This window comes from Temnothorax americanus, unplaced genomic scaffold, assembly GCF_048541705.1.
Source record: "Temnothorax americanus isolate GAGA-0224 unplaced genomic scaffold, ASM4854170v1 Scaffold6, whole genome shotgun sequence".
In the NCBI taxonomy this organism is placed as follows: Eukaryota; Metazoa; Arthropoda; class Insecta; order Hymenoptera; family Formicidae; genus Temnothorax; species Temnothorax americanus.
This window is the reverse complement of record NW_027509751.1, coordinates 2,649,392-2,674,717: the sequence shown is the minus strand read 5'-3', so window position 1 is coordinate 2,674,717 and position 25,326 is coordinate 2,649,392. Positions and strand designations below refer to the sequence as shown.

The 25,326-nt window shown below is 42.3% G+C and overlaps 2 protein-coding genes across 5 annotated transcripts in view; both read left to right on the top strand.

Annotated features, from left to right (window-relative positions):
- Positions 1-25: 25 nt before the first annotated feature.
- On the top strand, positions 26-3,025 carry LOC143904911 (kxDL motif-containing protein CG10681). Its single transcript, XM_077419906.1, has 3 exons — positions 26-774; positions 1,117-1,316; positions 1,401-3,025. The coding sequence occupies exons 1-3, from the start codon at positions 626-628 to the stop codon at positions 1,580-1,582; spliced, it is 531 nt and encodes a 176-aa protein (XP_077276032.1). The 5' UTR covers positions 26-625; the 3' UTR covers positions 1,583-3,025.
- Positions 1,402-25,326, top strand: part of Nvy (CBFA2/RUNX1 partner transcriptional co-repressor nervy) — a 52,215-nt gene continuing 28,290 nt past the window's right edge. For 2 of the 4 annotated variants that reach the window (XM_077419896.1, XM_077419893.1), the window contains exon 1: positions 1,402-1,538. In XM_077419896.1, the coding sequence (XP_077276022.1) occupies positions 1,536-1,538 (3 nt within the window). In that variant the 5' untranslated portion in view covers positions 1,402-1,535. Of the gene's footprint in view, positions 1,539-3,809; positions 4,160-16,123; positions 16,673-25,326 lie in introns of those variants that run through there. The other 2 variants (XM_077419894.1, XM_077419895.1) reach the window with 2 other exon arrangements.

The window sequence follows — 25,326 nt, the reverse complement described above, 5'->3', positions numbered from 1 at the left end:
GCCGTCGCGCGGATTCTCGATTCTCGTCTCGCGTCACTGGTCACTGCTCACTGCCCGTCGTCGCTCGCCGTGTGTGCGTCCGACTGCGTCTAGTGCGTCCGTGCGTCCCGTCGCGTGTCTCTCACACGGCGGATTTTTAAATCGCGTGCCACGGCCTCGAGATATCGCGGGACTCCCGGGCTCGGGGCTTCCGCGTTTCTGGGAATCGTTGGTTTCCGAGCGCCCCGCGGTGATCGATAACTTCGCACGCGGCACGTCGCCTCTGGCACCTGGCACTTGGTCTCGGAACTGCCGAGAAAGCGAGGAGTCGAGGAGGATGGACTTCGAGGGGACGGACTCGGGTTAGCGCGATCGCGATATATCGATCCGAGACCCGACGTCTCTCCTTTTTTCTCTCTCTCCTCTTCGTCCCCGAACGTGATGATAAACGTGACACGATCGAGCGGTCGCAGTCCGGATTCTCGTGGCACGTAGCGTTCGAAGTTACCCGGTATAAACGCGTCGCGTTTCGCGTTCCGAGCGTTTCCGTGCCGAGCGAGCGGGTTGCGGGCCGAGTGCGATGGGATCGCACGACGATGAGAGTGGACTTGCAACCTGGTGATCAACCCCGAGGTGAGGCGAAAGCATGGCGGCGGCGCAGAGCACGCCGGAGTCGGACACCGGGAGCTTCGAGTGTTTCAGAAACTACACGGCGCCGGAGGTGTTCGTGCAGGGCCTGGCCGGCATCGTCGACCAGCAGGACGTCGAGTCCATGATACGCGCTCAAAAGCAGATGTGAGTCGCCGACTTTCTCGAGATTACATTAATGTAGCCCGGATAGCCAAGTCTGTCGCGAAAGCAGATTTCGCCAAGTATCTGCTATTCTGCTACAAATTTTGTCGGCAGAATGCCAACATAAGTATAATAAGTATAACAGACAGCAGATTGCGGCAGAAATTGAGCAGAACCAATCCTGCTGTCTGATTATGTTAGCAGACTCTGCTGACAGAACATAAGTTGAATGCAGTCGATGTCGGTCTACTGCATGTCCGATCAAATCTGTTACCAATCTGCCGGCATACCCGCGCTATCATCTTGCTTGATTTATAATTCTTTCTCTGTCGTACGCTCCCGCAGGTTGCAAAGGTTCGAAAAAACCAACGAGATGCTGACGAACTGCAATCAGCTGTCGGTGAACAGGCTCAAGACGGCCGGTACGGAGTTCAAGAAGCACACCGCTCTTCTGGTTGAGATGAAGAGGGACCTGGATTATATTTTCAAGAAGATCCGCCTGATAAAGAACAAGCTGAACCAGCAATATCCACAGGCGTTCAATGGTAATTAATTATATGGATGAATCGACGTAAAAAGTAGAAATATGATCCGTCAGTTTATATTTTCTGACCGTAACAAATGCGCAGAGGCGGTAAGGAGTAGTTTGGCGGAGGAAGTTATCGTGGAGGATGTCGATTGCTCGGTGAAACTCCTCGAGCCGGAGGTCGTGCCGCTGCCGTCCGGCCAGGCTCACGGCGCTGCCGATCAAGATCCCGATTCAGATGGTAATGAAACCTCCACTAAAAATAGTCATATCGCTAAGGAATAAATCGGACCTTCGGCGTACGTTTCAAATGTAAAACATTTAAAAATTACCCTAAGGAACGAACGGCCGATTAATTCAGGTAACACACGTTATATTTCTAGTATATTGGCGGAGGAGTGAATCGCGGAGAGGGAGTACGTTTGTGCTTTGTTGTAAGAGAACAGAGAGAGAGAGAGAGAGAGAGAGAGAGAGAGACCTGTGTAGTCTGAACCAATTGTTTTTAAACACTTAGATGATTTTATTGTTGTGAGACGTATATGTAACCACATTAGCTATATACGTGAATGCATAAAAGACTATTTTAAAGAGAGTATTTCTACTAGAAATCGATGTTAAAACCCGAGAAGCGACATGTCTCGCTTCTTAAGATTGCGCTTTTACCTGACATCCCGTGCACTTCCTCTCGTTTGGAGGAGAGATACTAGTACAAATCCGCTGTAAAGGAGTATCGGTCGCAATAAGGCGAATCGACACTTTCCGACTTATTTACGCATATATTTTCGTTATTACTCGCATGTGTAAAACTGAATCGTCGCATTACTGACAAGCAAGTTTGCAATACAGATATGTGGTACAAAGTAAATTTTCATACTAGCTTAGTTTACGGCGGGTAGTTTGACCAAGAGCGTCGATGAATTGTGCAAATAATTTTTCTATTACGGATATAAATAAAGTAACGCGTGCCATGTTAGATGTCCGACACGCTGTGTAGATATCAGAGATAACAAGGACGTTGGAGACTGTTGAGAGTACGGAAATTTACTGTTCTTTGAATGTTCTCTCCCTATTACGTAATTTTCATCGACTTGCCGCGTAAGTATGTACATATCGCATAACAACATGCTTTCGATGTACGAGCCGATTTATTGCTTCTCCCAGCGCATAGCATTGCAAGGAAGCTTGTTCATGTGTTACATAGTGCATTATTGTAAATAAAGATCGTTCACTGTCTACCTCGTCGCGCACACACAGAGTCGTCTATTTCACGCTACTCCGATAGGTATGTCTACAACGATCTACAGTATTGATCGAAACACTCGAGAGAGCTGGTCTCGCAGTCTCTGACGCTTTGACAGAATTTGCCTATGAAAGCTTAGGGACGTGGCTGGGCTAATAGAAATTAAATTAAGTCGTTTCGCGCGAGAAGATGCGAGGATTTGTGCAATAGAGTTGAATAGAGTTGAATAGAGGGATATGTACGTTGCCGTATCGATTAACGGAGCTTGGGGTCTAATGTTAATTTCTAATGTTAGTGTCTTACGTTTACGCACGGAACACAACAATTTTGCATCCTGCGAACCAAAGTCAGGCTCAAGGTGCTCAAATAAATCCGTTGTATGCGCACTTTCCACTGTAAGATAATGCAATTCGCAATGTAAAACGTTTCGGTCGGCCGAGAGAGAAAGAGAGAGAAAGAGAAAAATATATATGTAAGTGTTCTTTGTTCGTTTTTCGTTCTCGTTTTCCTGCGGCTTGATTCACCCCCCGATCAAAGTTTTCCTATCCTTTCTGCGAAACGGAACAAAAATTACACAAAGTAAAAAGAAAAAAGAAAGAAAAAAAAAGAAATCGCGAACGGCGATGATTGGCCAGAGGACTAATAACATGACTTCCATTGTTGGTGTACAGTGCCGGTCGAGGAGTTTCAGTTCGCGAAGCTGCGCAAACGGCGAATAAAGAGTAACGACAGCTCGTCGACGGAGAGCAACAACGATCAGAGTAACGCCGACACGTCGTCCTGCACGTCCGACACCGGTTGAAAGAAAGCCGGACAGCCGGACAGTGAGTGAGAGAAAGAGGGGGAGAGAATGAGAAACGCTTGTCACACATAATAATTGTCCCAGGTCGGGCTCACGCACCGGCCGCTTCGAAATATGTTTGCTCGAGAGCGTAATCGGGCTAATCAATCCGGCCAAGTCGATCGATCAAATTAATAAGGCAATAAAGGGGAATCGGGAGGCGCGGAATCTCTCGAGGCCGAGGGTGGCGTCGTTACGCCGTCGCCGATGCCACGCACACCATATCTCGATGTCATTGTGCGAGCTGCGAGTTTTGTGAATACTGTCAATGTTGAGCAAAATAAATTCTTTGTACGTGGTAGAGCGGTGTTGATCAATTTCACACGACCGTTCCGCGGGATATGCGAGCGAGAAGGAAAGGGAGAAGGAGAGAAAAAGAGGGAGCGCGGGTGTCCGCGAGGACACCCGGGATCTTTAATTCGCGAGTCTCATGTCGGGTCGGGACGGGCCGGAGTCGCCCACCACCTGGGGCGTTTCATTAGCGACGACGCAGCCGTCGCCGTCGTGAAATATTTCGCTCGTCCGGCCGGCAAAGGTGGCGCCGAGATTAATGCGAATGCTTTTCACGGGCTGCATCCGCGCCCGCGCCCGCGTCGCGCCCGGCTCTCTCGCTATACTTAGCCAGCGCGACACGCGGGTCTGGGGAAAGATTCACGCGCGTGCGACTTCTTTCGCCGCGTTATAATTCAGGAGGAAGACATTTCAAGTGTCCACCGCACGTGTTCGGCGCAACGAGGGTGCAGTGACCGACGTCGACGTCGTCGCTTCGACGAAATGCGAGGTAGTGTCGGGGCGTGCTGGGGAGGAATTCGCGCTCTTTCTTCCGCGCTCATTGATATTTAAATTAAAGGGAAAACGTTGCGAAACTGAGCAGGATGATGCGGATTTCATCGCCAGTGTCTTTTCACTCGAGAATTGAGAAACCCGGCGGTATAGCGTCTCGCGCGAAGTATATATTTTTCGTAAAGCATATCCTTTTACGATTCTTTTTTTTTTTTTTTTTTTTTTTTTAATGTGAATTCTAAAACATTTATCTTTTTTTCGAAGCAGCTTTTATAAAGAGCAGCTTTTAAAAACAACTTTGCAAAAAACTAGATCTCCGTCTCTCTCTCTCTTTCTCTTTTTCTTTTTACCCAAGGTTCATTTGCAAGTCTTTCCACGGATTTCAGATATTTGCTCCGCGACCTTCGCTTTTCCCGGGTTCTCCAGCGAAGCGGCGTAATCGCGCTGTAACCGGCGGTTGTAATTATTTACGGATTAACGGGATCCGCGCAAGCTGTTGCCGGGGGGGAAATCCGCACCGTTCCGCGCCGGTCGCGAATGTTAATTTTTCTTCTGCGGTTTGTTATCGCCCGGCGTAAAATATTGTTGGGAATCGATTTCTAGCTCTGCTTTCTACCATCGATGGTTTGTGCTATACACATACACAGACGTCACGCGCGCGTGCATACACACGGAGTGCGATGCTCTCTTGTGCGCGCGGGGAGGACGCCGGCCGTCGCGATGCCAGAAACCAGCTGCGCCTCAGCTGTTTTCTATCCATTCCGCCTTGCTTCCTTTCTCCGCCGGCGACGCGATTGGACACTTCGAAATAAAATCCTAGATGGACGCGACACGTGGAGCGTATTCGCGCTACGTAGAATTCATCCTATGACGAGATTCGTGTATAATTAAACTCGACGCCCCCCTCTATGCGCGTAAAAATTTGCTCTGTACAGCATCACGTATATCATGTGTTAGCTTTGTAGATTTTTATAGAATATATATATCCCAAGAATTTTACTTGACACCAATATTAAGATTTTTAAAAAAGATTTTTAGTGTTCTTGCGTTTGTTATGTACGTCTAATTACATTTGACAATATCTTAGTGTAAAACAATTAAATTTTTTATTAACACATTACTGTGTTCATTTCAATTCTGTTTTGCAAACGAATCATACTTCAACGGTAATTATCCTAGTCTCAAGAAAAGTGATCTGAAATCACTATAATTACATTTTTTATTTATTTATTAGGTTTATATAGTTATCGCGATTCATGGAGCGAATTTTGAGAAAAAAACAATACGTCGCAAAATGAGAGTTATATAAAGTCAAATTTAATCTTTTCACTGAAGAAAATCGAGCTTATAAAATAAACAAATAAGAGGTGGTTTTGAAATTTGCGAGAAGCCTCCGTGAACCGAAGCAGATAATTATTATAAACATTTGTGTCAAATATGAAGTTAATCGAATAAACCGTTCTCAAGTTATCGTGGTTACAGTTAAAAAAAATTCTATTCTAAGAAATAGACACAGTGAAGTTAATATTTACTATAAAATCTAATTTTTTTATACCAAGATATTATTAAATATACTTAACAGAGACATAACAAAATAGGTATAACAAGAAATTCATATTTCTATTAATTTACAACTTTTTACAACTCCCGAAATTTTTTCTAATTTTACTCCTGACCTGTAACCTTTATAAGTTGCGCGAAGTTAAATTAGATCTTATTTATTTCAATTACATATTTATTTTTGACTTTTCATTATTTAATCGGTCACATTGCATTGGCGAAAATATCGGGAAGAGATATAGCTCTATCAATTTTGTGAAGTATATTTTTTTCAGACGATTATATTTATCCAGTGAATATTATTCGAAATCTGTGAAACGTATATCTTGCCTTTTTTTATATATTGCGGCACATAATATATACGCATAAGTAAGATGCAAATAAAGTGCAGCGAAACGAAATGCGAAATATCCGAGATATTTCGCGTAGAGTTTATTCGCACGCATTATTGGACTATCTTCTCTCTTAAAAGTCCCAAAGGGCTTGCGCAAAGCGCAATTCATTTGCGCGGAGCGCTATTGCGGATATTGCACGCGCGTGCTAACGCACCCGAGAAGAATGCATTTCGAGAGGAGGGAGGGCGGTTAACTGCACTCCCGATAAAACGCGGAAACAGCTGTTTAATCTTATCCGGTCCACCTGCGCCGCGCGCTCGATATTTACTTTCATTCTTCCAGCGCGTCGCGTGCAGCACGCGCCTCTGAAGCACCACCGTCTTTTGTTGACACAAGCATAACAAAGCTTGTTTCCACCCGTCTTGGAGTTCCGTGAAGTTGGCACCCGACTTTAACAAAATGAATTTTTAAAAAAAGGAAATTGTAGCATTTTCTTTGTAGTTGTTTGTAGTAACAATAATTTCGTTTGTAGTTTTACCGATTTTGCAAAAACAAAGATTTTCAAAAATCACTCTTGCCTAAAATTGAGATATTTGAAATTCGCTTGCGCTATGTGTTTTAGAATCGTTTGTAGTTGTTTGTAGTAACAATAATTTCGTTTGTAGTTTTATCCATTTAGAAATAACAAAAAATTAAAAAAATCACTCTTACTCAAAATTGAGATATTTGAAATTCGCTTGCGCTATGTGTTTTAGAATCGTTTGTAGTTGTTTGTAGTAACAATAATTTCGTTTGTAGTTTTATCCATTTGGAAATAACGAAAAATTAAAAAAATCACTCTTACTCAAAATTGAGATATTTGAAATTCGCTTGCGCTATGTGTTTTAGAATCGTTTGTAGTTGTTTGTAGTAACAATAATTTCGTTTGTAGTTTTATCCATTTGGAAATAACGAAAAATTAAAAAAATCACTCTTACTCAAAATTGAGATATTTGAAATTTGTTCGCGCTATGTGTTTTAGAATCGTTTGTAGTTGTTTGTAGTAACAATAATTTCGTTTGTAGTTGAATAATATAAAAGTTACAACGTATTTGCAATATACAAATAACGAATTTATCTCAATTTTAAAGATATCTCGAACCCGCTTGCGCTATGTGTTTTAGAATCCTTTGTAGTTGTTTGTAGTAACAATAATTTTGTTTGTAGTGGAATAACTTAAAAGTTGCAATGTATTTGTAATAAACAAATTACGTATCTTTGTCAATTTTAAAGATATACTACAAACAACTACAAAGGATTCTAAAACACATAGCGCAAGCGGGTTCGAGATATCTTTAAAATTGAGATAAATACGTTATTTGTATATTGCAAATACGTTGTAACTTTTATATTATTCAACTACAAACGAAATTATTGTTACTACAAACAACTACAAACGATTCTAAAACACATAGCGCGAATGAATTTCAAATATCTCAATTTTGAGTAAGAGTGATTTTTTTAATTTTTCGTTATTTCCAAATGGATAAAACTACAAACGAAATTATTGTTACTACAAACAACTACAAACGATTCTAAAACACATGGCGCGAGCGAATTTCAAATATCTTAATTTTGGGTAAGAGTGATTTTAAAAAATTTTTGTTTTTGCAAAATGGATAAAACTACAAACGAGATTAATGTTACTACAAATAACTACAAACGATTCTAAAACACATGGCGCAAGCGGATTCGAGATATCTTTAAAATTGACAAAGATACGTAATTGGTTTATTACAAATACATTGCAACTTTTAAGTTATTCCACTACAAACAAAATTATTGTTACTACAAACAACTACAAAGGATTCTAAAACACATAGCGCAAGCGGGTTCGAGATATCTTTAAAATTGAGATAAATACGTTATTTGTATATTGCAAATACGTTGTAACTTTTATATTATTCAACTACAAACGAAATTATTGTTACTACAAACAACTACAAACGATTCTAAAACACATAGCGCAAGCGAATTTCAAATATCTCAATTTTGAGTAAGAGTGATTTTTTTAATTTTTCGTTATTTCCAAATGGATAAAACTACAAACGAAATTATTGTTACTACAAACAACTACAAACGATTCTAAAACACATAGCGCAAGCGAATTTCAAATATCTCAATTTTAGGCAAGAGTGATTTTTGAAAATCTTTGTTTTTGCAAAATCGGTAAAACTACAAACGAAATTATTGTTACTACAAACAACTACAAAGAAAATGCTACAATTTCCTTTTTTAAAAATTCATTTTGTTAAAGTCGGGTGCCAACTTCACGGAACTCCGTCTTGGCACATGTGTGCCGCTCGCGCAGATAGCTTCGGGCTGGGCGCAAATTTGACAATGATGCAACATGTTGATTATTTGTCGTATCGCAGAGAAATTCTCTCTCGAGATTTTCGGCAAAAATAACGTACAGATATTTAGGTAGTAAACAAATTTCAAGTTAAAAAAAAATATGGGAGATAATTGTTAATGATTCGACATATCCTATTTATTCTACAACGACCAGATATTGAAATCAATAATGTAATAAATCAATTGAAAGTTAAAGAAACTTAAGAAAGATAAAGATACATTTCGCACGATCTTTTAACTTGTTAATGTAAGTCCCGCGAGTTTTTCAGATTTACAATGATCATATCTTATGGTTCTACAATTTTTGCAATGCGAAGAAAAGTGTATCGCGCAAAACGGATTACGCCGCGAACTCGGTAGGAAAGACGCGGCAGAGCTACGAGCGCGCACGAAGTCTTCGGAAAGCCGATGGTGTTTTTGAAAGCCGCGATATTCCCGTTCCCCTTTTACTCGCGCGCATTGCCCGGGGTACGTCTAGTTGACGCGGGCACAACGGCGACCGATGCAAAGTAATACAAAAGCGCGCTCGCTAACTCGTCGGAGAGTGTCACCGGCAGCACTTCGGATTGAACTTTTCCAAGAGCCTCGGACGGGCGAAAGAAAATGCGCGGGAAGAGAGGACGGCAGTGCCGGGAGATGCGGCTTTCTCGGGACAGCAAAGCTCTCCGGGAACGATTAAAATCCCGCCGTTTCTGCCTCCCTCTTGCAGGTTCCCATAAAATAAGGGATAATAAGTACTTGTCTTTTCATTCTTTTAATAAACCGCGACTGGTGATTTGTGAAGTCTTCGATTCGCATTTATTATATCGCACGCGTACTGTTAAATACGTATTTCAGCCCTATAAAAATTCAAGATTTGCCAGAAAATTTTATTTTGTTACTATTACTACAGACACATTTTTTATAATGGCTCTGGACTGACTCGCTACATTTGTCTTTCTGAACTGAGCGACTGTAATATAACATTTCTATTTTGTACATCTTAATTGCAATCTTGTTCTATTTATCACTCTTTCCCTCCATCACCGTTCTTTATGCTTATCCTTAGTGAAGGCTTAGGTATACGACGTCATGAGCTTTCCCTCGGTCGAAAAGGACGTAGCTTAAACCTGGATCTCTGCAGTCCAGGTGTGTCAGTTCTGGCATCCAGATGTTAAAATAACTTTGCTTAATCCTAGTTCTGATGTTAACACGAGAAAAATGTCTCGTTTCTCTAATCGTCATCCATCAGATGTGAAATGTCCACTTTTCTTATTCGCAAATTATTTTTAACGCGGCAAAGCAAATATCTCAGATTTAAACGGTCGGATTTAGGGTGCGCGATTCACTTGGCGCTCCAAACGCTCTTGGAAACATTTCATCCTTGTTGTTTATCAAATGTTGAACAAGGATAAAATGATACTCTGAAGCGTTTGAAGCGTCTAGTGGATCGCACCCTTAGTGTTAACAGCAAGTGTTGGCGCTGAATTAGGTTTGAAATAAACGTCAATGTAACTCAGAGGAAAGCAATTCCTTGAGAGTTTCACAACAGAGTGTTTTGCGCGCGCAAGCACACACCTCCTCTAGATACCGATTTACGAGTATGTTTTGCAACTTTTGTTAGTAATACCGCCTGGAGGGGTCTTCCGATGCAATAAAAACCTAGTCATTCAATTCGTCCTCTATCTCCCTGAAAGGTAAAGGACTTTTCTCGTCGCTCTCTCGCTCTTCCTCGGCTAACGCGTTTTTTCTCCAGCGCATACGGGCGACAGAGCGGCGAGAGGCTTTGTAAAATCGGCGGATGCGGCGGCCTCTCCCTCGCCGGAGGAGTGACTTCGTGCTATTGACATCCGCTTCTCGTGGTATCGACATCCCGGTACATGCCCGCCCGTGCCGGGAGCACGATCTCGCGTCACTTCCAGAGAACGAGGGCGCGAGAGAGAGCTAGAGAGCGGAGAGAAATAGGCAGAGAGAGAGAGGAGGGGGAGGGGGGAGGGCTAGGAAGGGTGCACGGGGTGCGTTCGCTGGGCTCTGCGTCGGTGTAATTTTGCACGAGTGCGAAAATTACACCGTGCGCCGCGGTGCCGATAAGTCGTAAATTACAGGCACACGTAGGTGGATCGTGTAAAACGCGGCCGCGGTCGGACCTGCGATTGACGCCATCACCGCGCTTAAACTTACGGCCGTACGTCGAATAAATCGGAATTAGCGTTTAATCACGTACGCGCGTCCGTTCGATAGGCGCCGCCGGAGTTGGTAATTATGGGTCTCGAAATTCCCGAACGACTTGTCTTCGACGCTATCCTTTAACTGTTTTATATGGCAGCTTCGTTGGATATTGCTCTTTTCTCTATTTCTTCCTGTTAAACCGTATATTCTTTGTAGTATGTAAAAATTATTTTTTCCGTAGCTTCTGTCTGTAGCTTTTGTCCCATATGTCCATTATTTAGGGAATTGTAGCTTATAGGACGGCTCGAATTGTTTCACGCGTGATGAATATCGAGTCGTGCATCACGCTTCTTTCGTATGCACCACGGCTGTTTATAATAATATATCAAAATTAATTGACGTCGTAATTTATGGGCAGCACGTATCTATTTACATTGTTCCATCGTTTATGTCTCATATTCGTGTTCAGATTTGATGAATATGAGATGGAACAATAGGGGATATTTTTATCACGATATAATGCTTTCCCGAAAATTCGACGTGCAAGTGCAAGGTAAAAATTGCTTTTTTAGAACTCAAGAACAATGATATATTTGTAACTGATTTTAAGATTGAAATGAATTGAATTAACAGCTGTGAGATCTATATCATATAAAAAAAAAACCGTTGCAAGTATAACTGTTTAAAAAATTATATTAAAAAATTATGAAAGTGTACCCTTTTCTCCAAGCTTTGCATAAAGTGAATTTTAGAAACAGTTTAAATTATCATGGATTATTGCCTTGCCATTACGTCACGTCAAGTCTAATTTATTCGGAATTTTAATATTGATTTCTGTTTAAAGTATGTTCGTCATTTTGCTGAAAAATATTAAGTTGTAATTAAACAGTTTTCAAGAACTTTACGGAAAAAGCGTTAATTCTCAATGCCACTTAACATAAGATTTTTTCAATTTCGGCTAACATTATCTCATGTCGGATTTGCTGATATCGATTAAATTTTACTGGTAGTACTTGGTATTTTTGGAAGTTTCGTTCTTAATATCGTTTGATTATATTATCACAGCATATTGTTGCAACATTGTTTGCAATATGCAAAAAGAAATGGTATTTAAACAAATTTATCGTCAAAGCTTACGTTATATCCCAGCTTACATAATTTACACAATTATTTCACGAAACAATAAAAATAATTTATTTATAAAACTTCTTATCGCAACTTTGAATTAATTATTCAGCAATTAGCTATTTTAAATTAAAGACTAATTCACTTTGAAAAATTGATAATTACGTTCTTTGACAGATTTTACGTATTCAAATGTACGAATTTCAAAACAAACTGCGAACGTAAATGAAATATTGTCTTTGAAAGTTGTGGCAGCAAACGGCAGGATTTTTTGATATCAATGTCGACGCACGAGAATCGATCGAGTTCACCGCTTTCAGTTTACCGAGGCCACACAATCGGCGTAAACTCGGTGATCGCACGCGCGGAGGATTTACGCGGCGAATACTTCGCATCAGAGAGGGGCGAAGACTTTGTACGTAACGTCTGCGTCAGGTCGAATGATTTGCCGTTCGCGCAGCTCCCGGCCGCCGCGCCGGCCGACGAGGGAAACTTAGATTGCTTCGCCGACTAATTCCTATCCGAGCGCCCGCGCTAATTCGACGTCGAAACTCGCGGCGCGTCATACCTGAAGCGGCTCGATAAATTACTCACCGTCCAATTACCGGCGACGTGCCCTGCAGCCCCGCTTCGTCATTCACGGTGACTACGAGCTCGAGCGAGCACGATTCTTGTTGTTTGTTTTGCCGCCGCGCCCCCGTAACCGCGACCAACCCTTTCGGCCCTACGCGCGAGGTGGTCCGGGATATCATGCACCCTTACTTCAAACATCATATATTTGAGTATATATTTTTCTTTTTTAATTAATATATATATAGATGCGCGTACTTTGTCGGATATCGGTCTTTGACGAAGACGACGCCGCTCGAGGAAAAGCTCCGACGTCCTGGCATCCGATCGCGTGCAGACGGGGATCCCGGGATCTCGCGTCAGTGCGCGTATACGCGCCGCCACGAGTGTGTGTGCGTGGCGATGACAGGGTGGCGTGACGGAGTGCTAATAATACGTATAATGGGTCGGCGACGTGGTGTGCGCGCGCGAATTTGTGCCGATAAACGCGCGCGTCCACACCGGCTGCAATCTCAGCATGTACACACGTGTCATCCTGAGCAACGAGGCACGAGTGCACGCACGTGTCCATGCATTCGGAGACGTTAAATCCGAACGCGACAGGCTTGGACTGGAAACAAGCTCTCGGATAACCGAGGTATATCCTAAAACGGGATCTGAAATTAATTCTTTCCTTTCCGTATCGAACGTTGTTACAGCGCTAATGAGGTTCTAGAAAGCGACTCGTTAAATTCTCAAGTAAACATAATGCATTCGAAATTGAACGTGAGACAATTAAAGTAAAATTTTGAAAACTGTCCACCTCCGATTTCGATAAAATTTTATATAAAAAGCTTCGTTTTGAGTTAAAATGTAAGCCCTTAAAGCGAATTTTGGCGACTTCTACAAGAAAGCCATTTTTTTAGATAAAATAGTAAAGAGAATAGTAAGTGTGGTAATTATTTAGTTTAGGGGAGTAACTTCCCGCTACCTTAACCTTGACATATATTATAGAGAACACTCTCTTCAGAGTAACCTTCTAAAGGTTTTAGAGCTGTCGTTCGTTATTTATTAAAAAGTTATTAACAAAAAAGTTTAAGAAGTATAACAGTTTGTATCAGTGCGAAGGAAAGTAATTTATTGATATGTGTGTATAGACAGTACACATGTACGCCGGGAGAAGAGGTACCACCCCTGCGGCAAGGGTGGGCGGGGTGGACCTCGATTCGCGTTGGAAAGTTGAAAACCCGAATCGTACAATGATGGACCTCGCTTCGCATGAAAAGTTGGAATCCCATGTGAAACATGTTTTCAATGCTTTTTGAATCAACATGAAAACTCTTAAAGCATGATTATTGACTTGAACAGAAGGATTACGTGTTTAAAGTAAAGTGAGGAGAAGTGTTTATAATATATATAATGGTAATTTATATAACAATTTATAACATCCTACAGAATTGTTAAAATCTTCCCATACTTTTGATGATTTTATCTTGAAAAATTGCTTTGTCACAGAAGTCGCCAAAAATCCCTTTAAAGACTTTCATCTTAAATCGAAATAAAGTTTTTTTTTTTACAAAGTTTCATCGAAATCGGAGATAGACCGTTTTCGTACTTCACCCGACAATTACGTTTCTCCCACGTTTCTATATGAAAGCTAAATTATAAAAGAGAAGGTTTACTTTGTAACTTGGGGAGAAATACATTAGTTTCAAATACAATCTCCATTATTTCTAATATATGCACCCTCTTAGAACGCTGTATTACCTGCACAATATTAAAACGTTCGAATCGTCTTGCAAATCGCGAACTAACTCCAAGCGACGCGACACGACGCCGCGACGGATGGATGGTTTCGAGAAACCCGGCGCGATCCATCGATCAATGCTGAACCTCGGATGGTCGGTGGCGCGTCTTCTGCGTCCTCCAGAAAGACAGCTGGCGCGATTGTGGGTCGACGAGCATTCCTTGTCAGCGCCCGAGTTTGGAAATCGGTCACAGGTCGGTACTCTCGCGTACACGACGATCCGCTCAAAATCGAGACGGACGGTCCCTGCTCAAGATGTGAGAGAACGACGAGAAATGTCGTTGCCCGCCCAAAGTTTTTTTGCCACTTGAGTTTTTCTTCTCATATTTCAACACTCTGTAACATCTGACATATAACATATAAAATGTATAATTAGGAGAAATATGTCCGTTATATCTAAGTAATCTCCACACAATATAAAGTTCTCAAGTTAATATAATATTTCTACATACGAAAACACTAACTTATAAAAAAATAAATGTTTACTTTCGGTCCCTTATAACTTGAGAAGAAACACATTTTAAACACATTATTATTGAGCGTGACCAGACACACAAACTCTGTACATATTTTTAATATAAACCCTTTTCAGAACAATCGATTCGACGTTGTATCGCCTTACAGAAATCCCTGCAGTGTCCTGCGCGTTGATTTATAAGGGAACAGTCGTACTTTTTACGCGCGCTACTTTTACATATAAATTACATCAGTATTGTCTAACGCGACTACGCCGATTTGCGCGTGCAGTGTGCAGTTTTTCCAACTTTTATGATCGTGCGCAGAGATTTCGGTGCACAGCGGTGATCGATGTCGCGCGTCGCTGAAAGCGAGCGAAGCGGCAAAGGAGTAGCGGCGTAGCGGCGCAGGATTCAAAGTGCCCGAGGTGAGGTGAGGGCTGCGCACTCTCCCCCCCCTTTCCCCGGCGTCGGGATGTGGTGCGAGGGTACGGGAGGCCAAGCTATTTCTCAGCTTCAGCGGCAGAGCCTTTCTTCGCGGGAATATATCGACACGTCAGGAGCACACTGGCCCGTTTACAATATCGCGTGTAGGAACGTGCGCGCGCCTACATTTCGGCCCCGTCTCGCACCTCGTCGCGCGAGAAACATCGCAATCCGAAATGATTCCGCATCGATCGCGGTCCTGGATCGGCCTCGAAAATTATCAAAGAGCCCCTGAGAATCTTTTTCATGTTTTACAATAAGACAGTGTGATCTCGAATGATGTTATTAATAGTCGAAAAATCGCAAAATACTGAAATATATGTAATATATTGTAACATATTGCAATATATTGTTCATTATTATTCGACAGAAGTATTATTTACGCAAATATTAATATTTATTATTAAAAAATAGAGATAAGTGTTTGAAATTGCATCTGTTTGTAGGATTAACTTTCAAATACCTAAAAATATTCATTATTATTCGATAGAAGTATTATTTACACAAATATTAATATTTATTATAAAAAAAAACAAAGATATGAGTTTTAAAATGCGTTTGCTTATAGGATTGACTTTCAAATATGTAAAGATAAACGCTGTATTTAAAAAAAAAAGCTCTATTTCACCACAAGCAAAGATTTTGAGGAAAAACGGGGAACGCAATAGAGAAGAACCTAGGAATTCTCGCCTTATGAAATCGTTCTTTTAAATATAAGTTTCCAGAAGTTTCTTATAGCCTTTCTCCGGTATGTTATCGAAACCTGCTGGATCGTTTCAATCGCGTAATCCGCGGAATCCGCATTGCACATCGCGTGGGGCCGTGCCGGGTTCGCGGCACATATAGGCGTGTAAACGACCTGAAATAATTCCGCCAGGTGCCTCGCGAATTGTTTCCATCAGTGTTATACGATCCTCGGAAATCATCGCGCCGATGCTGGATATCATGATCATCCAGTGTTTGGCGAAAGAAGCGTCGCGGGTTAAGGCCGGCTGGAGGTTGCGTGATGGATTTCACCTCCTCGCCACCACCGGCTGGCGGCTGCCTGGCTGCCCGGCGTCGTCCTTTCGGTTCTCCAGCGAGACTCTCAGTTGGCCGCTGACTGCCGTCCGTGCGTCGCGCACGTTCGCGTCGCTCTGTCGCAGCTTCGGGATTCGGCTCGGCTCTTCGTCGTTGCGTCCCGTCGACACCCCTCGAGATCTTCGTTCGCGATTTAAGCGTCCACGAAAGGCTTCACTTCTGATTTTGTGTTAGAATTCTTTCCCTCCCTCCCCCCCTATCTTTGCGCGTTCCGAAGATCAACTTTGTTTTCGCACGTTTTGAAATTTCCCTTCTGTCTCTCGATATTTCGATATTTTCTTCTCGTTCTTAGAATTGTCTTTTTCTTGTAATTAATTCGCGGGATTTAACACGCGGGGCGCGCGCGCACGCGCGCTTATCTCTCGACCGGCACCGAAAATCGGAGCGCGGAGAAGAGCGCATTTACGCATGATGAAGCGTATCGTCGACGCTCGCTCGCGAGAGCACCTACGGCGCTCGTGAAAGCCCGCGATCGCGGAACTGTGACGACTGATCGACAGCCCGCCGCCTTTCCTGGATTTTTTTTTGCGGTTTTAATCTGGCACGCTGCGTGAACATCGATCAGGCAGGAGGTGAGAATCCGCTATAGTTATATGTGTCATTCGAACCCTTTCGGGCAATTTTTTCTAGCGCTTGCGATAATTGCTGCACAGCGAGAATCTTCACAGAGGAAAGAGTACTCGATGTGTGACATCTTCGCATATTTAAAGGCAATAATTTTTAAATTCATGGCATATAAAAATTTTTTTAATTTATTTACTTCTGTACGTTTTTACAAGAAGAAATTTATCTTGATTGTCACATCCCGATAATCGAAAATTATTTATTTTTTGTAAAAGAGAGATACAACGTAATTTTATTAGATAAAAGAGAAAGTTGTACCCGTGATGTTAGTATTATGTTTATAAAATAAGTTGCTCTCGCACATGCTTTCTTTAGATTTCACACATACATGAGACGATATTGAAAATGGCTGGCATGCGACAGTATGTGCACTGTGGACATTAATTCGCGCGACGGTATTTTTATGACACGAGAAAGGATTGCTTGATTATATACGGAGCGTCTGAAGAACCGCGTGTATAACTCCACGGTACGCGAATTTGAATATTAAAATAAATACAAAAAAAAGAGACACATAATCGCACGTGCCCGTATGTCTGTAAAGTTCGCGTTACAAAGCTATGGGCTTCCCGTAATGCCGGGAACATTGGTAACTAGGAAATCGCGTGCCGCACAAAGCTGCTGTCATTTTAGTCGACGCTGCAACATTACGATTATACCGCAATTTTTACCAAAAGAACTGCCCGTGCATGACTCCTGTATCGATTCCGTTATCAATGAGAAATGCCATGTTTTGACCTTTTCTGCTGTATTCAACCATTCGATATGTGTGACTGTAGCGCGAGGTATGGCATCGTTTTTTATACACACACACACACAGTAGAAAATCACGGATTTTGTTAATCCTTTCTGGACATGTTATACCTGAGTATTTGTTATTCCATATCTGGAAATAGAATATACATCGAATTTTATAATAAATATAAAAATATATAATTTCGAGCGTCTAAAAATCTCTGAATTACTTACGATACGCACGAAGAAAAAAAGGATTAGCTACTATAGCAAAAATAGGAACCCTTAACATTTTTTGCAGCGAGAGCTAAAAGTTTCGCTATTATTGCTAAATTATAGCTCTGGCTGCAAAAAATATAGCTCTCGCAGCAAAAATATTAGGTGCCCCTAAAACTATAGTATAGCTAATCTTTTTTTTGTGTATACAATGTAAGAAAATTAAATTAAATTAAATAGTTGTTGTTGGGAAGAGATTTAACAAAAAGATTTTTAAACTAAAGAATGTCTTCTCTCTGAGTATCATCATTATTTAACGTTAAAAATTTTCGTTTTATCGACGAAATTGGACGAAGCGTAAGAAGTAATCGCTCGTAATACCCGCCAGGCATGAATATATATATATATATATATATATATATATATATATATATATATATCACCGGGAGAACTTATCGTGCCAAACACCAGAGAATCAAGCCATCGAAGCGCAAAGAGTACGTATGTAATGCCGTAGACGAGAGAGGTGGATGAATCGCCGCGGGGCAAAGACTACCGGAGGGAACTTCGAGTTTTCTTCGAGCACGGGAGCACGGAGATAAGGACCGACGCAGCGCGACGAAAACCCCCGTCAGGTGCACCCTTTCGCACGGTGTTTGCCAATAATCGGTTCCCCGGCGGCGTATAGCGCACGTCACGATTAACCGTGGCGGAAGCGCGCTACGACGTCGTACCCGCCGCGTGTTTCCGCAATGTTCGCGCGAACCGCGCTTGTCGATCTTTATACGCTCTCATCCCCCGCGCGCGTGCATCCCTCGGCATGCATCCGCCGTTCCCTCGATGTATACGCCGTCACTTACAGCGTATAAATCGCGTAACCCCGAGCAACTTATAAACCTCCGACAATTAAACGTTAAACTATTGCGCATCGATTCGATAGAAAATATCGTCGAGATAAATACGTATCTTACCAAAGGAATGACGCCAATATCATATTATATAGTAATAATTATGATATATCAATTATAAGCTGCAACAGTATCTTGCAACGACAATTTTGCTGAATAACGTAGTCATGATCGAATTAAATTTTTATTTTATATTTATTATAATATAAATCAAAGATTGAATTAAAGAAGTCCATAAAGAACTTTATAATTAGTCTAAGTTATAAAAACCTATATGTGCCATGCTTAACAGAGAGAGATATATATTTTCGCCAAATCAAGCTAAAATTGAAATCTATTCGTGCGTTTTTTTAAATTTCATTCAATATCTGCCGTGCTTAACAGAGATATTTTTGTCAAATCAAGCTGAAATTGAAATCTACTCGGGTACTTCTGAATCTCATTCTGATAAATCATTAATTAGAAAGGAAAGAATCGTCGCGCCCACAGCGCGGCAAGACGCGGCAGGTCGAGCTCGTTAAACAGGAGCGCCGTTCACGAAGCGCGCTGCTGATGTGCAGGTACCCTGTATTCCAGAGGCTCGCGATATGTACACGCGTGCGGCAAGGAAACGCGTACGCGCGCGTGCACGTATGCTCGTCGGTGCGGCGTGTTATACCGAAGTATTATATCGATTAACTGTTGGCAACAGAAGAGAGGCGGAGGAAAGCTTGTCAGGGGCTGCGGCGTGGCTTTGGCTTTCCTATATTATTAATCTTTCTCTTTCTGCCTTTCTTCCACTTCCTCGCGCTCCCGTTCTCTCTCTCTCTCTCTCTCTCTCTCTCTCTCTCTCTCTCTCTCTCTCTCTCTCTCTTTCTCTCTTTCTCTCTCTCTTGCCCTCTGTCTCTCACTCACCCACGGTTCACCCTGCATGGTGGTTGCTTTCCGCTTTTGCCCGTCGTCTCGCCCCTCACCCACCTCACCCCCAGCGAGCTCTGTCTGCCGCTGCTGCTCCGCTCGACCTGCCATATACGCGTCCGTCGAGTCAGTCAGGTGTTGCGGGCAGCTTCCGCGCTTCAAAGAGAATCAAGAATTACGGCCGGAGCGGAGAGAGAGACTCGACCTCTGCTCGCTCTTTTGGTCTCTCTCGCCGGGTACCTTCCGGTCTCTCCCTGGTATCTCCGGTTGCGTTGTGTTGCGTTGCGTTACGTTAGCTCGCATCACCGCGGTACCCGCGTCCGGGAGATGCCTTTTCTTTTTAACATGTAATTAGCGCGCGTTAACCGTGGCACATATAAGTTCCGCGGACTGATGAACGTTGCATCGAGGAGCTTTAGACTCCGCGAATAACAGTAAAATTTGTTACGTGTCCTAAAAGGCATTACACTGAAAAACTGTATAGAAGAGTTACACGCATTTAATTACATTTTACGGCGGTATAATTATCAAAAAGAAAATTATCGGAGAAAGCGGAGAGTCTAATTAAGAATTAAAAAGCGAGAGGAGTTATAAATAAATTAATATGGTTATAGGAATGGTAAATTAATACAAAACAATTATTTATAAATTAATTTAGTCAATAACTATAATAAAACATATTCTTAAAAGTGGATACCCGGGTACCTACCCTGATTGGTATTAGAATCAAGTAGGTAAACTTCAAGACAATAATTTTTTACTTCCGGATATTGAAAAAAAAAGTTTATTGCATATTTTGATAGTAGAAAGTTCAAATATAGCGACGATCCGGGCGGTTATAAAGAAATTTTCATGCAAACATTAAAAATTTTACCCATATATACACAGGTGGGTACCCGGGTATTGAACAACGTCGCACATTCCGGGTATTGACATAAGGGTTAAATTGAAAATTGCAGCTACAGAAAATTTTATTGGCGACAATCCGCAGATGATCGAATAGCACGTGCCATCGAGGTCGGTTGCAGCATGCGCAACGGCGAAATAGATTCATATACCTCAGTGGCCTGTAGAAGTGCGCGAGCAATTGTATCGGTGTATACTGTTATTGCTACCCTATTCGCGCACCAAAACGTTCAACAGCCCCCGTATAGTTAACCACGTGTCCGACAATTTTCGCTGACACTGACGAACCGTCCGTACCATCGGCACACCTGCGAACGCCGTCCGTTATTTCTGTGGATATATATTAAGTGTCGATCGATCGATTTTGTTGCGTCAGTTACCTGGATGGACACTAAGAACACGAGAACCACCGATAAAATTTTGAATATTGCATAAAATATATTCCGCAATTATACATTTTAGGGAAAGCCACAGTTAGATCCCATTGTTTCTGAATCCTTAAATTCTCTTACTTTAAAATAAGATTCGAAATATGATTCTTTGAATTACATATGTACTCCAGAGTAATTTAGAAATATAATTAATATACGAAACAAGTCTCGCAGAATGTAAAAAATCGATATTAAGAATAGTTCGTTCTTTTTGAATTACAAATTTCTTTAATTAAAAATACATTAAAAGTTAATAATAAAATTTGCGTTATTATATGCACACGCACGAAGCCGCGAAATTGTATTTATGATAATTCTCTGGCATGGCTGTGACGGCTACGAAACCGAAATTGTCAAAATTTGGGCTTAATTATCAGCGAGAAATGACGTGCAATTACATGCGCCCCGCAATTTGTTGACTGTTATTGCTAATATTGGATGACATGGTTCAACCAACTATATAATATATTATTCTGCCCCGAAAGAAAAATACTCGCGTGTCTTTTCTATTTTTCGGTGATAGTACGTTAACTAAAATCCAACATTTTCTTCGTTCAAGTGTTCCGAGGGTTGTTCTAAAGCGAGATTTATATCTGATTACGAACTTGTGGTATATCCCGCGCGACTTTTGTATTCGACTAACACTGCATGTAATCCCCCGGACCGACATCAGTCATGGATCCGCCTTATCCGCGTGACAGACTATTTAAAAGATAAAACTGTGTAGAGAGGGTGACGAATGTTGATGGACCAGCGTGGTGATTAATTATCCGCGCACGCGATGACGACGCCCTCGATTATCCTCTCGTTAGTCTTGCGGAAAAAGTTCGTTCATTTAACGCGTTTGTGCCCCGCTAACCCGATACACCCGGGTAAATGGGACAAATCACTTCGTTAATTGAAAGCGCTGATTTTTTTCTCTTTCTCTCTCTCTCTCTCTCTCTCTCTCTCTCGCTCGCCGGGATTAGGTTGGTGCAGCGCGGGAAAAGTTAGCGATATTTTTGATCACGGGAAATATTATCGCTCGCTGGGGAACGCGCGTGTGTATCGCGCGCGCGCGCGCAAAATAAAAGAGTTAATTGCAAATATCGGAACAATATTCGGCGCTGGCGAAATTTGTTTTCGTTTTAGCATTTCATAATTTTCCCGGCGCACCGTGGCCGTTCCGGTTTAACGCCAAGTGTGTGTACAACGCGGGCGGGACGTCAAAAGCGGGTATAACTGCGACGTACCTGCGCATGACATCTTTGTAATGAAACCAAGCAGAACCTTCGCGAGGTAAAGCTTCGATACCATTAACGATGTAACGGTTTCACGTCGACTCCAAAGAGCGAAATATTTACCGTTTTGTTCGTTTTACTCTTTCTCTCTTTCTCTCTCTTTCTCTCTCTTTCTCTTTCTTTCTTTTGTTCTTTCTTCGTTTGTCGGGAATTTCGTAATTCGTGAAGTCGATCGACATGCATTCTTTCAAGAACAAAAGTAGGAATTGAAGATCGCTGATGGATGAAAGTCGTATCCACCCTGGACAGCGCGATTTATTTTGATCCCTATTAATTAAAAATTAATCGTCACATATATCGAGCGCACAAGTTTAAACGTATTTATCACGCAAGTGCGCGAACTGACGCCAACGGGATGAAAAAAAAAAAAAAAAAAAAAACTGGCAGACACCGAGCGCGATGGGTCGTCATTCGCACGCGATCGTCCCAAAGATCCCACACCCTTTGACCGCGGCCGATGATCTCATCAAGGATCTCACGCGGGCGGTTCTACTGAACCGCGCGTTAATTGGCGGCGGCTGCTGGCTTCGCTGTTCCAAGATCAGGTCGACAGCTCCGCGATGACGACGGGCAACGGAGAACGAGAGATCGAGGGAAGCGAAAGAGAGAAGCGAACGAACGCACATCGTCGAGAGGTCGACGGCGCGAGAGCGCGGCGCGGGCTCTGTGCGTGACATTTTTGTAATGAAACCATGCTAAACGCACACGTCGCTGCGCGCTCTCGGCAGTCAGTATACGGTAGACATCTGGCCTGCCTCTCGCCTGGCCGTTCTAATATTGGAAATTTCAGAGTACGTCTCCACCCGCCGCGCCGCCGCGGCCGCCTCCTCTCTTCGGGGGCACCGTACCATGTGCGGGACATATGTATAAACATAAGCCCCGCGAGAGACGCCGAAGCCGTCTCCGCCGAAATGTGGCCGCGATCGATCCACGATTATTCGCCTGCCACCCGATTTCCTTCACCCCCCTCCCTTCGTTTCGTTTCTCTTTCTCTTTCTCTCACGCGGATTCTTCACACGGGACGTTCCCCGAGGATGTCCACCAACGTCATGTCACGTAGAATGCTTCCGGTTCGCGTTAGGATAGGAACATTTTACTTGGGTTAATTTATATTTCTTATTATATCTGAGTTTACTCTTTTTGTGTACGTCATTTTAGTTTGTTAATTTATTATTTTACTTTTTTTTGTATTTTAGTTCGTAGACTCATTGCTGCCACATTGTGTATAATGAAGTGTTTTGCAAGCGTTAATTTATTGTACGCACTTGAGAAGGACCGGAATATCTCGGTTGAAAAACGCGTTGTGCTTGTTAAATAAATATTAGTCAGTTTGGTCGCAGCAAAGGATTTTTGTAATTTCACTACTCACTGGCGAAGTAAAAGTATTTGATATCTTATTATATCAATTCTATCGTGATTTTTTTAAATGTATTTTTTTATGTATGCAATGGAGGGTTTTTATATTATAAAATAAAATTATATGATAAAGAATTCTGTACGATAATATACACGCGTGATATGATTTAAAATAACGAAAGTTTTACAAAAGAATAAGAGTAAAATGAAACAATCAATAAATTATCTTATTTTTAATAAATAATGTCCCTGCTTTGTAACTGATTCTTTTTTTTCCCTTTCGCTTCGGTCGGAACGGAATAAATCTATCTATCTATTTATCTATCTATCTTTCTCCCGTCCCCTTTCATCCACGCCGCTTTTTCCCCATCGGCTGTGCGCTGGCCTGTCCGGCACTTTTTTCTCCTTTCTTGCGCCGCTGTTGAAAGTGGGAGCGAATTTAGCGAAACGTTTGATAGAGTCGTCGTCATCCCCGGTGGGTCTTTCGTTTTATTTCGAAATTCGCAAACGGCACGGTTGGAGAATCGAGGGAAATATTGGGTATAGGGCTGTACGTTCTTGCTTATTATGAGCAATCGTTGCAATTATATAATAACATAACGATTAATTAAATACTGCCTACAGTCATTGTAATATTATTCGCGACAATAAATGCCGTTTATAATTACATTGATTGCAAGTATAATTAATAAAATTAATTCGGTACGCCGACGTTATTTGCAGTCTGCCGCGGCATTCCCCCCATATCCGCCCCCTTGGGTTCTTTTAAAAAGTCCGAGAATTGATCGTTGCGTCGGCAGGTTGCAGGGGGAGGGGGAGGGAACAAAGAATGGAAAAAAAGTCGGGGGGTGGCTCGCGCCTCTAATATGTCCAGGCGAGATGTCTGGCGGCCTCGCGTTTCGCGTGGTAATGCAATTCGCGCGCGCGCGCGCGCGCGCGCGAGACGCGAAGGCTTTTACATCCGCGCGCGCGTAACCACAGCTGCGCGCAATTACGGGCGGCAGAGCCGCGGATTTTCTGCCGCGGCACGTATATCACTTCGCCGCGGCACCGCTCTTGTTTGCTTAACTAAGCGTCTTAACGAATTGCCGGAGACGCGCGTCTCCGGCAAGTCGGGGCCAAAGCTCACCTTAACGACACGCGGGGGAGGGCACCGAGGGAGAGACTGATGGAGAGGGACCACCTCTCGGTTGGCGATCGATCGCAGGTGACATCCGAGTTAATTGCATTCTCGACGTTACGCGTCTTGCGCAATGTCGGCGGATATAATTATCTGCGAAAACGCTCGCGGCATCCGTGGACGTGCACGCACAATTGATCCTGCCGTTTCCGCCCGGTTTCTACTTCGACTCCATTTTCACCTTGTCAAATTCTGCCAATTTATGAAATGAGGAATCCGAAGCATTGCGAGATCCGATCTTCTTCAAAAGTTTCTTTAAAAGCTCACAAACTTAATTTGAACGTGTTATTTTGTAAATATAATCGATTGTACGCGAGTACAATCAACATTATACTGCAATGTTGTCTCACAATAACCGACTTTTAATTGCAATCCACATTTAACCGAAGTCTTGTGTAACAAACAGTTCTGGATGACGGTTATAAACAAAGGAAAAATAAATATCCTTTTACACAAACAAATGGTGAAAATCAAATTATTTCGAGCGTTCGGGCAATTAAGCGAGATGCTGCTGGTTAGAGGAATGTTTTACGTTTTAAAGCGCGGCTTTGACTGGATTCCGCAACCGAATTAGGTACTCACGCGATTCTTTAAGATATCACATTAATTTCTTTTTTACAAATAATATACAAAACCGTATGAAGCGATGTTTTATATTATATGATTGTCTTTGTTCAGTTTGTTCGCATCTTT

Bases quoted from the DNA above. Each gene is read 5' to 3' on its own strand.
- LOC143904911 (XM_077419906.1), top strand. From the start codon at position 626: ATGGCGGCGGCGCAGAGCACGCCGGAGTCGGACACCGGGAGCTTCGAG. The intron at 775-1,116 runs GTGAGTCGCCGA...ACGCTCCCGCAG, and splicing joins ATACGCGCTCAAAAGCAGAT to GTTGCAAAGGTTCGAAAAAA. The intron at 1,317-1,400 runs GTAATTAATTAT...ACAAATGCGCAG, and splicing joins ATATCCACAGGCGTTCAATG to AGGCGGTAAGGAGTAGTTTG.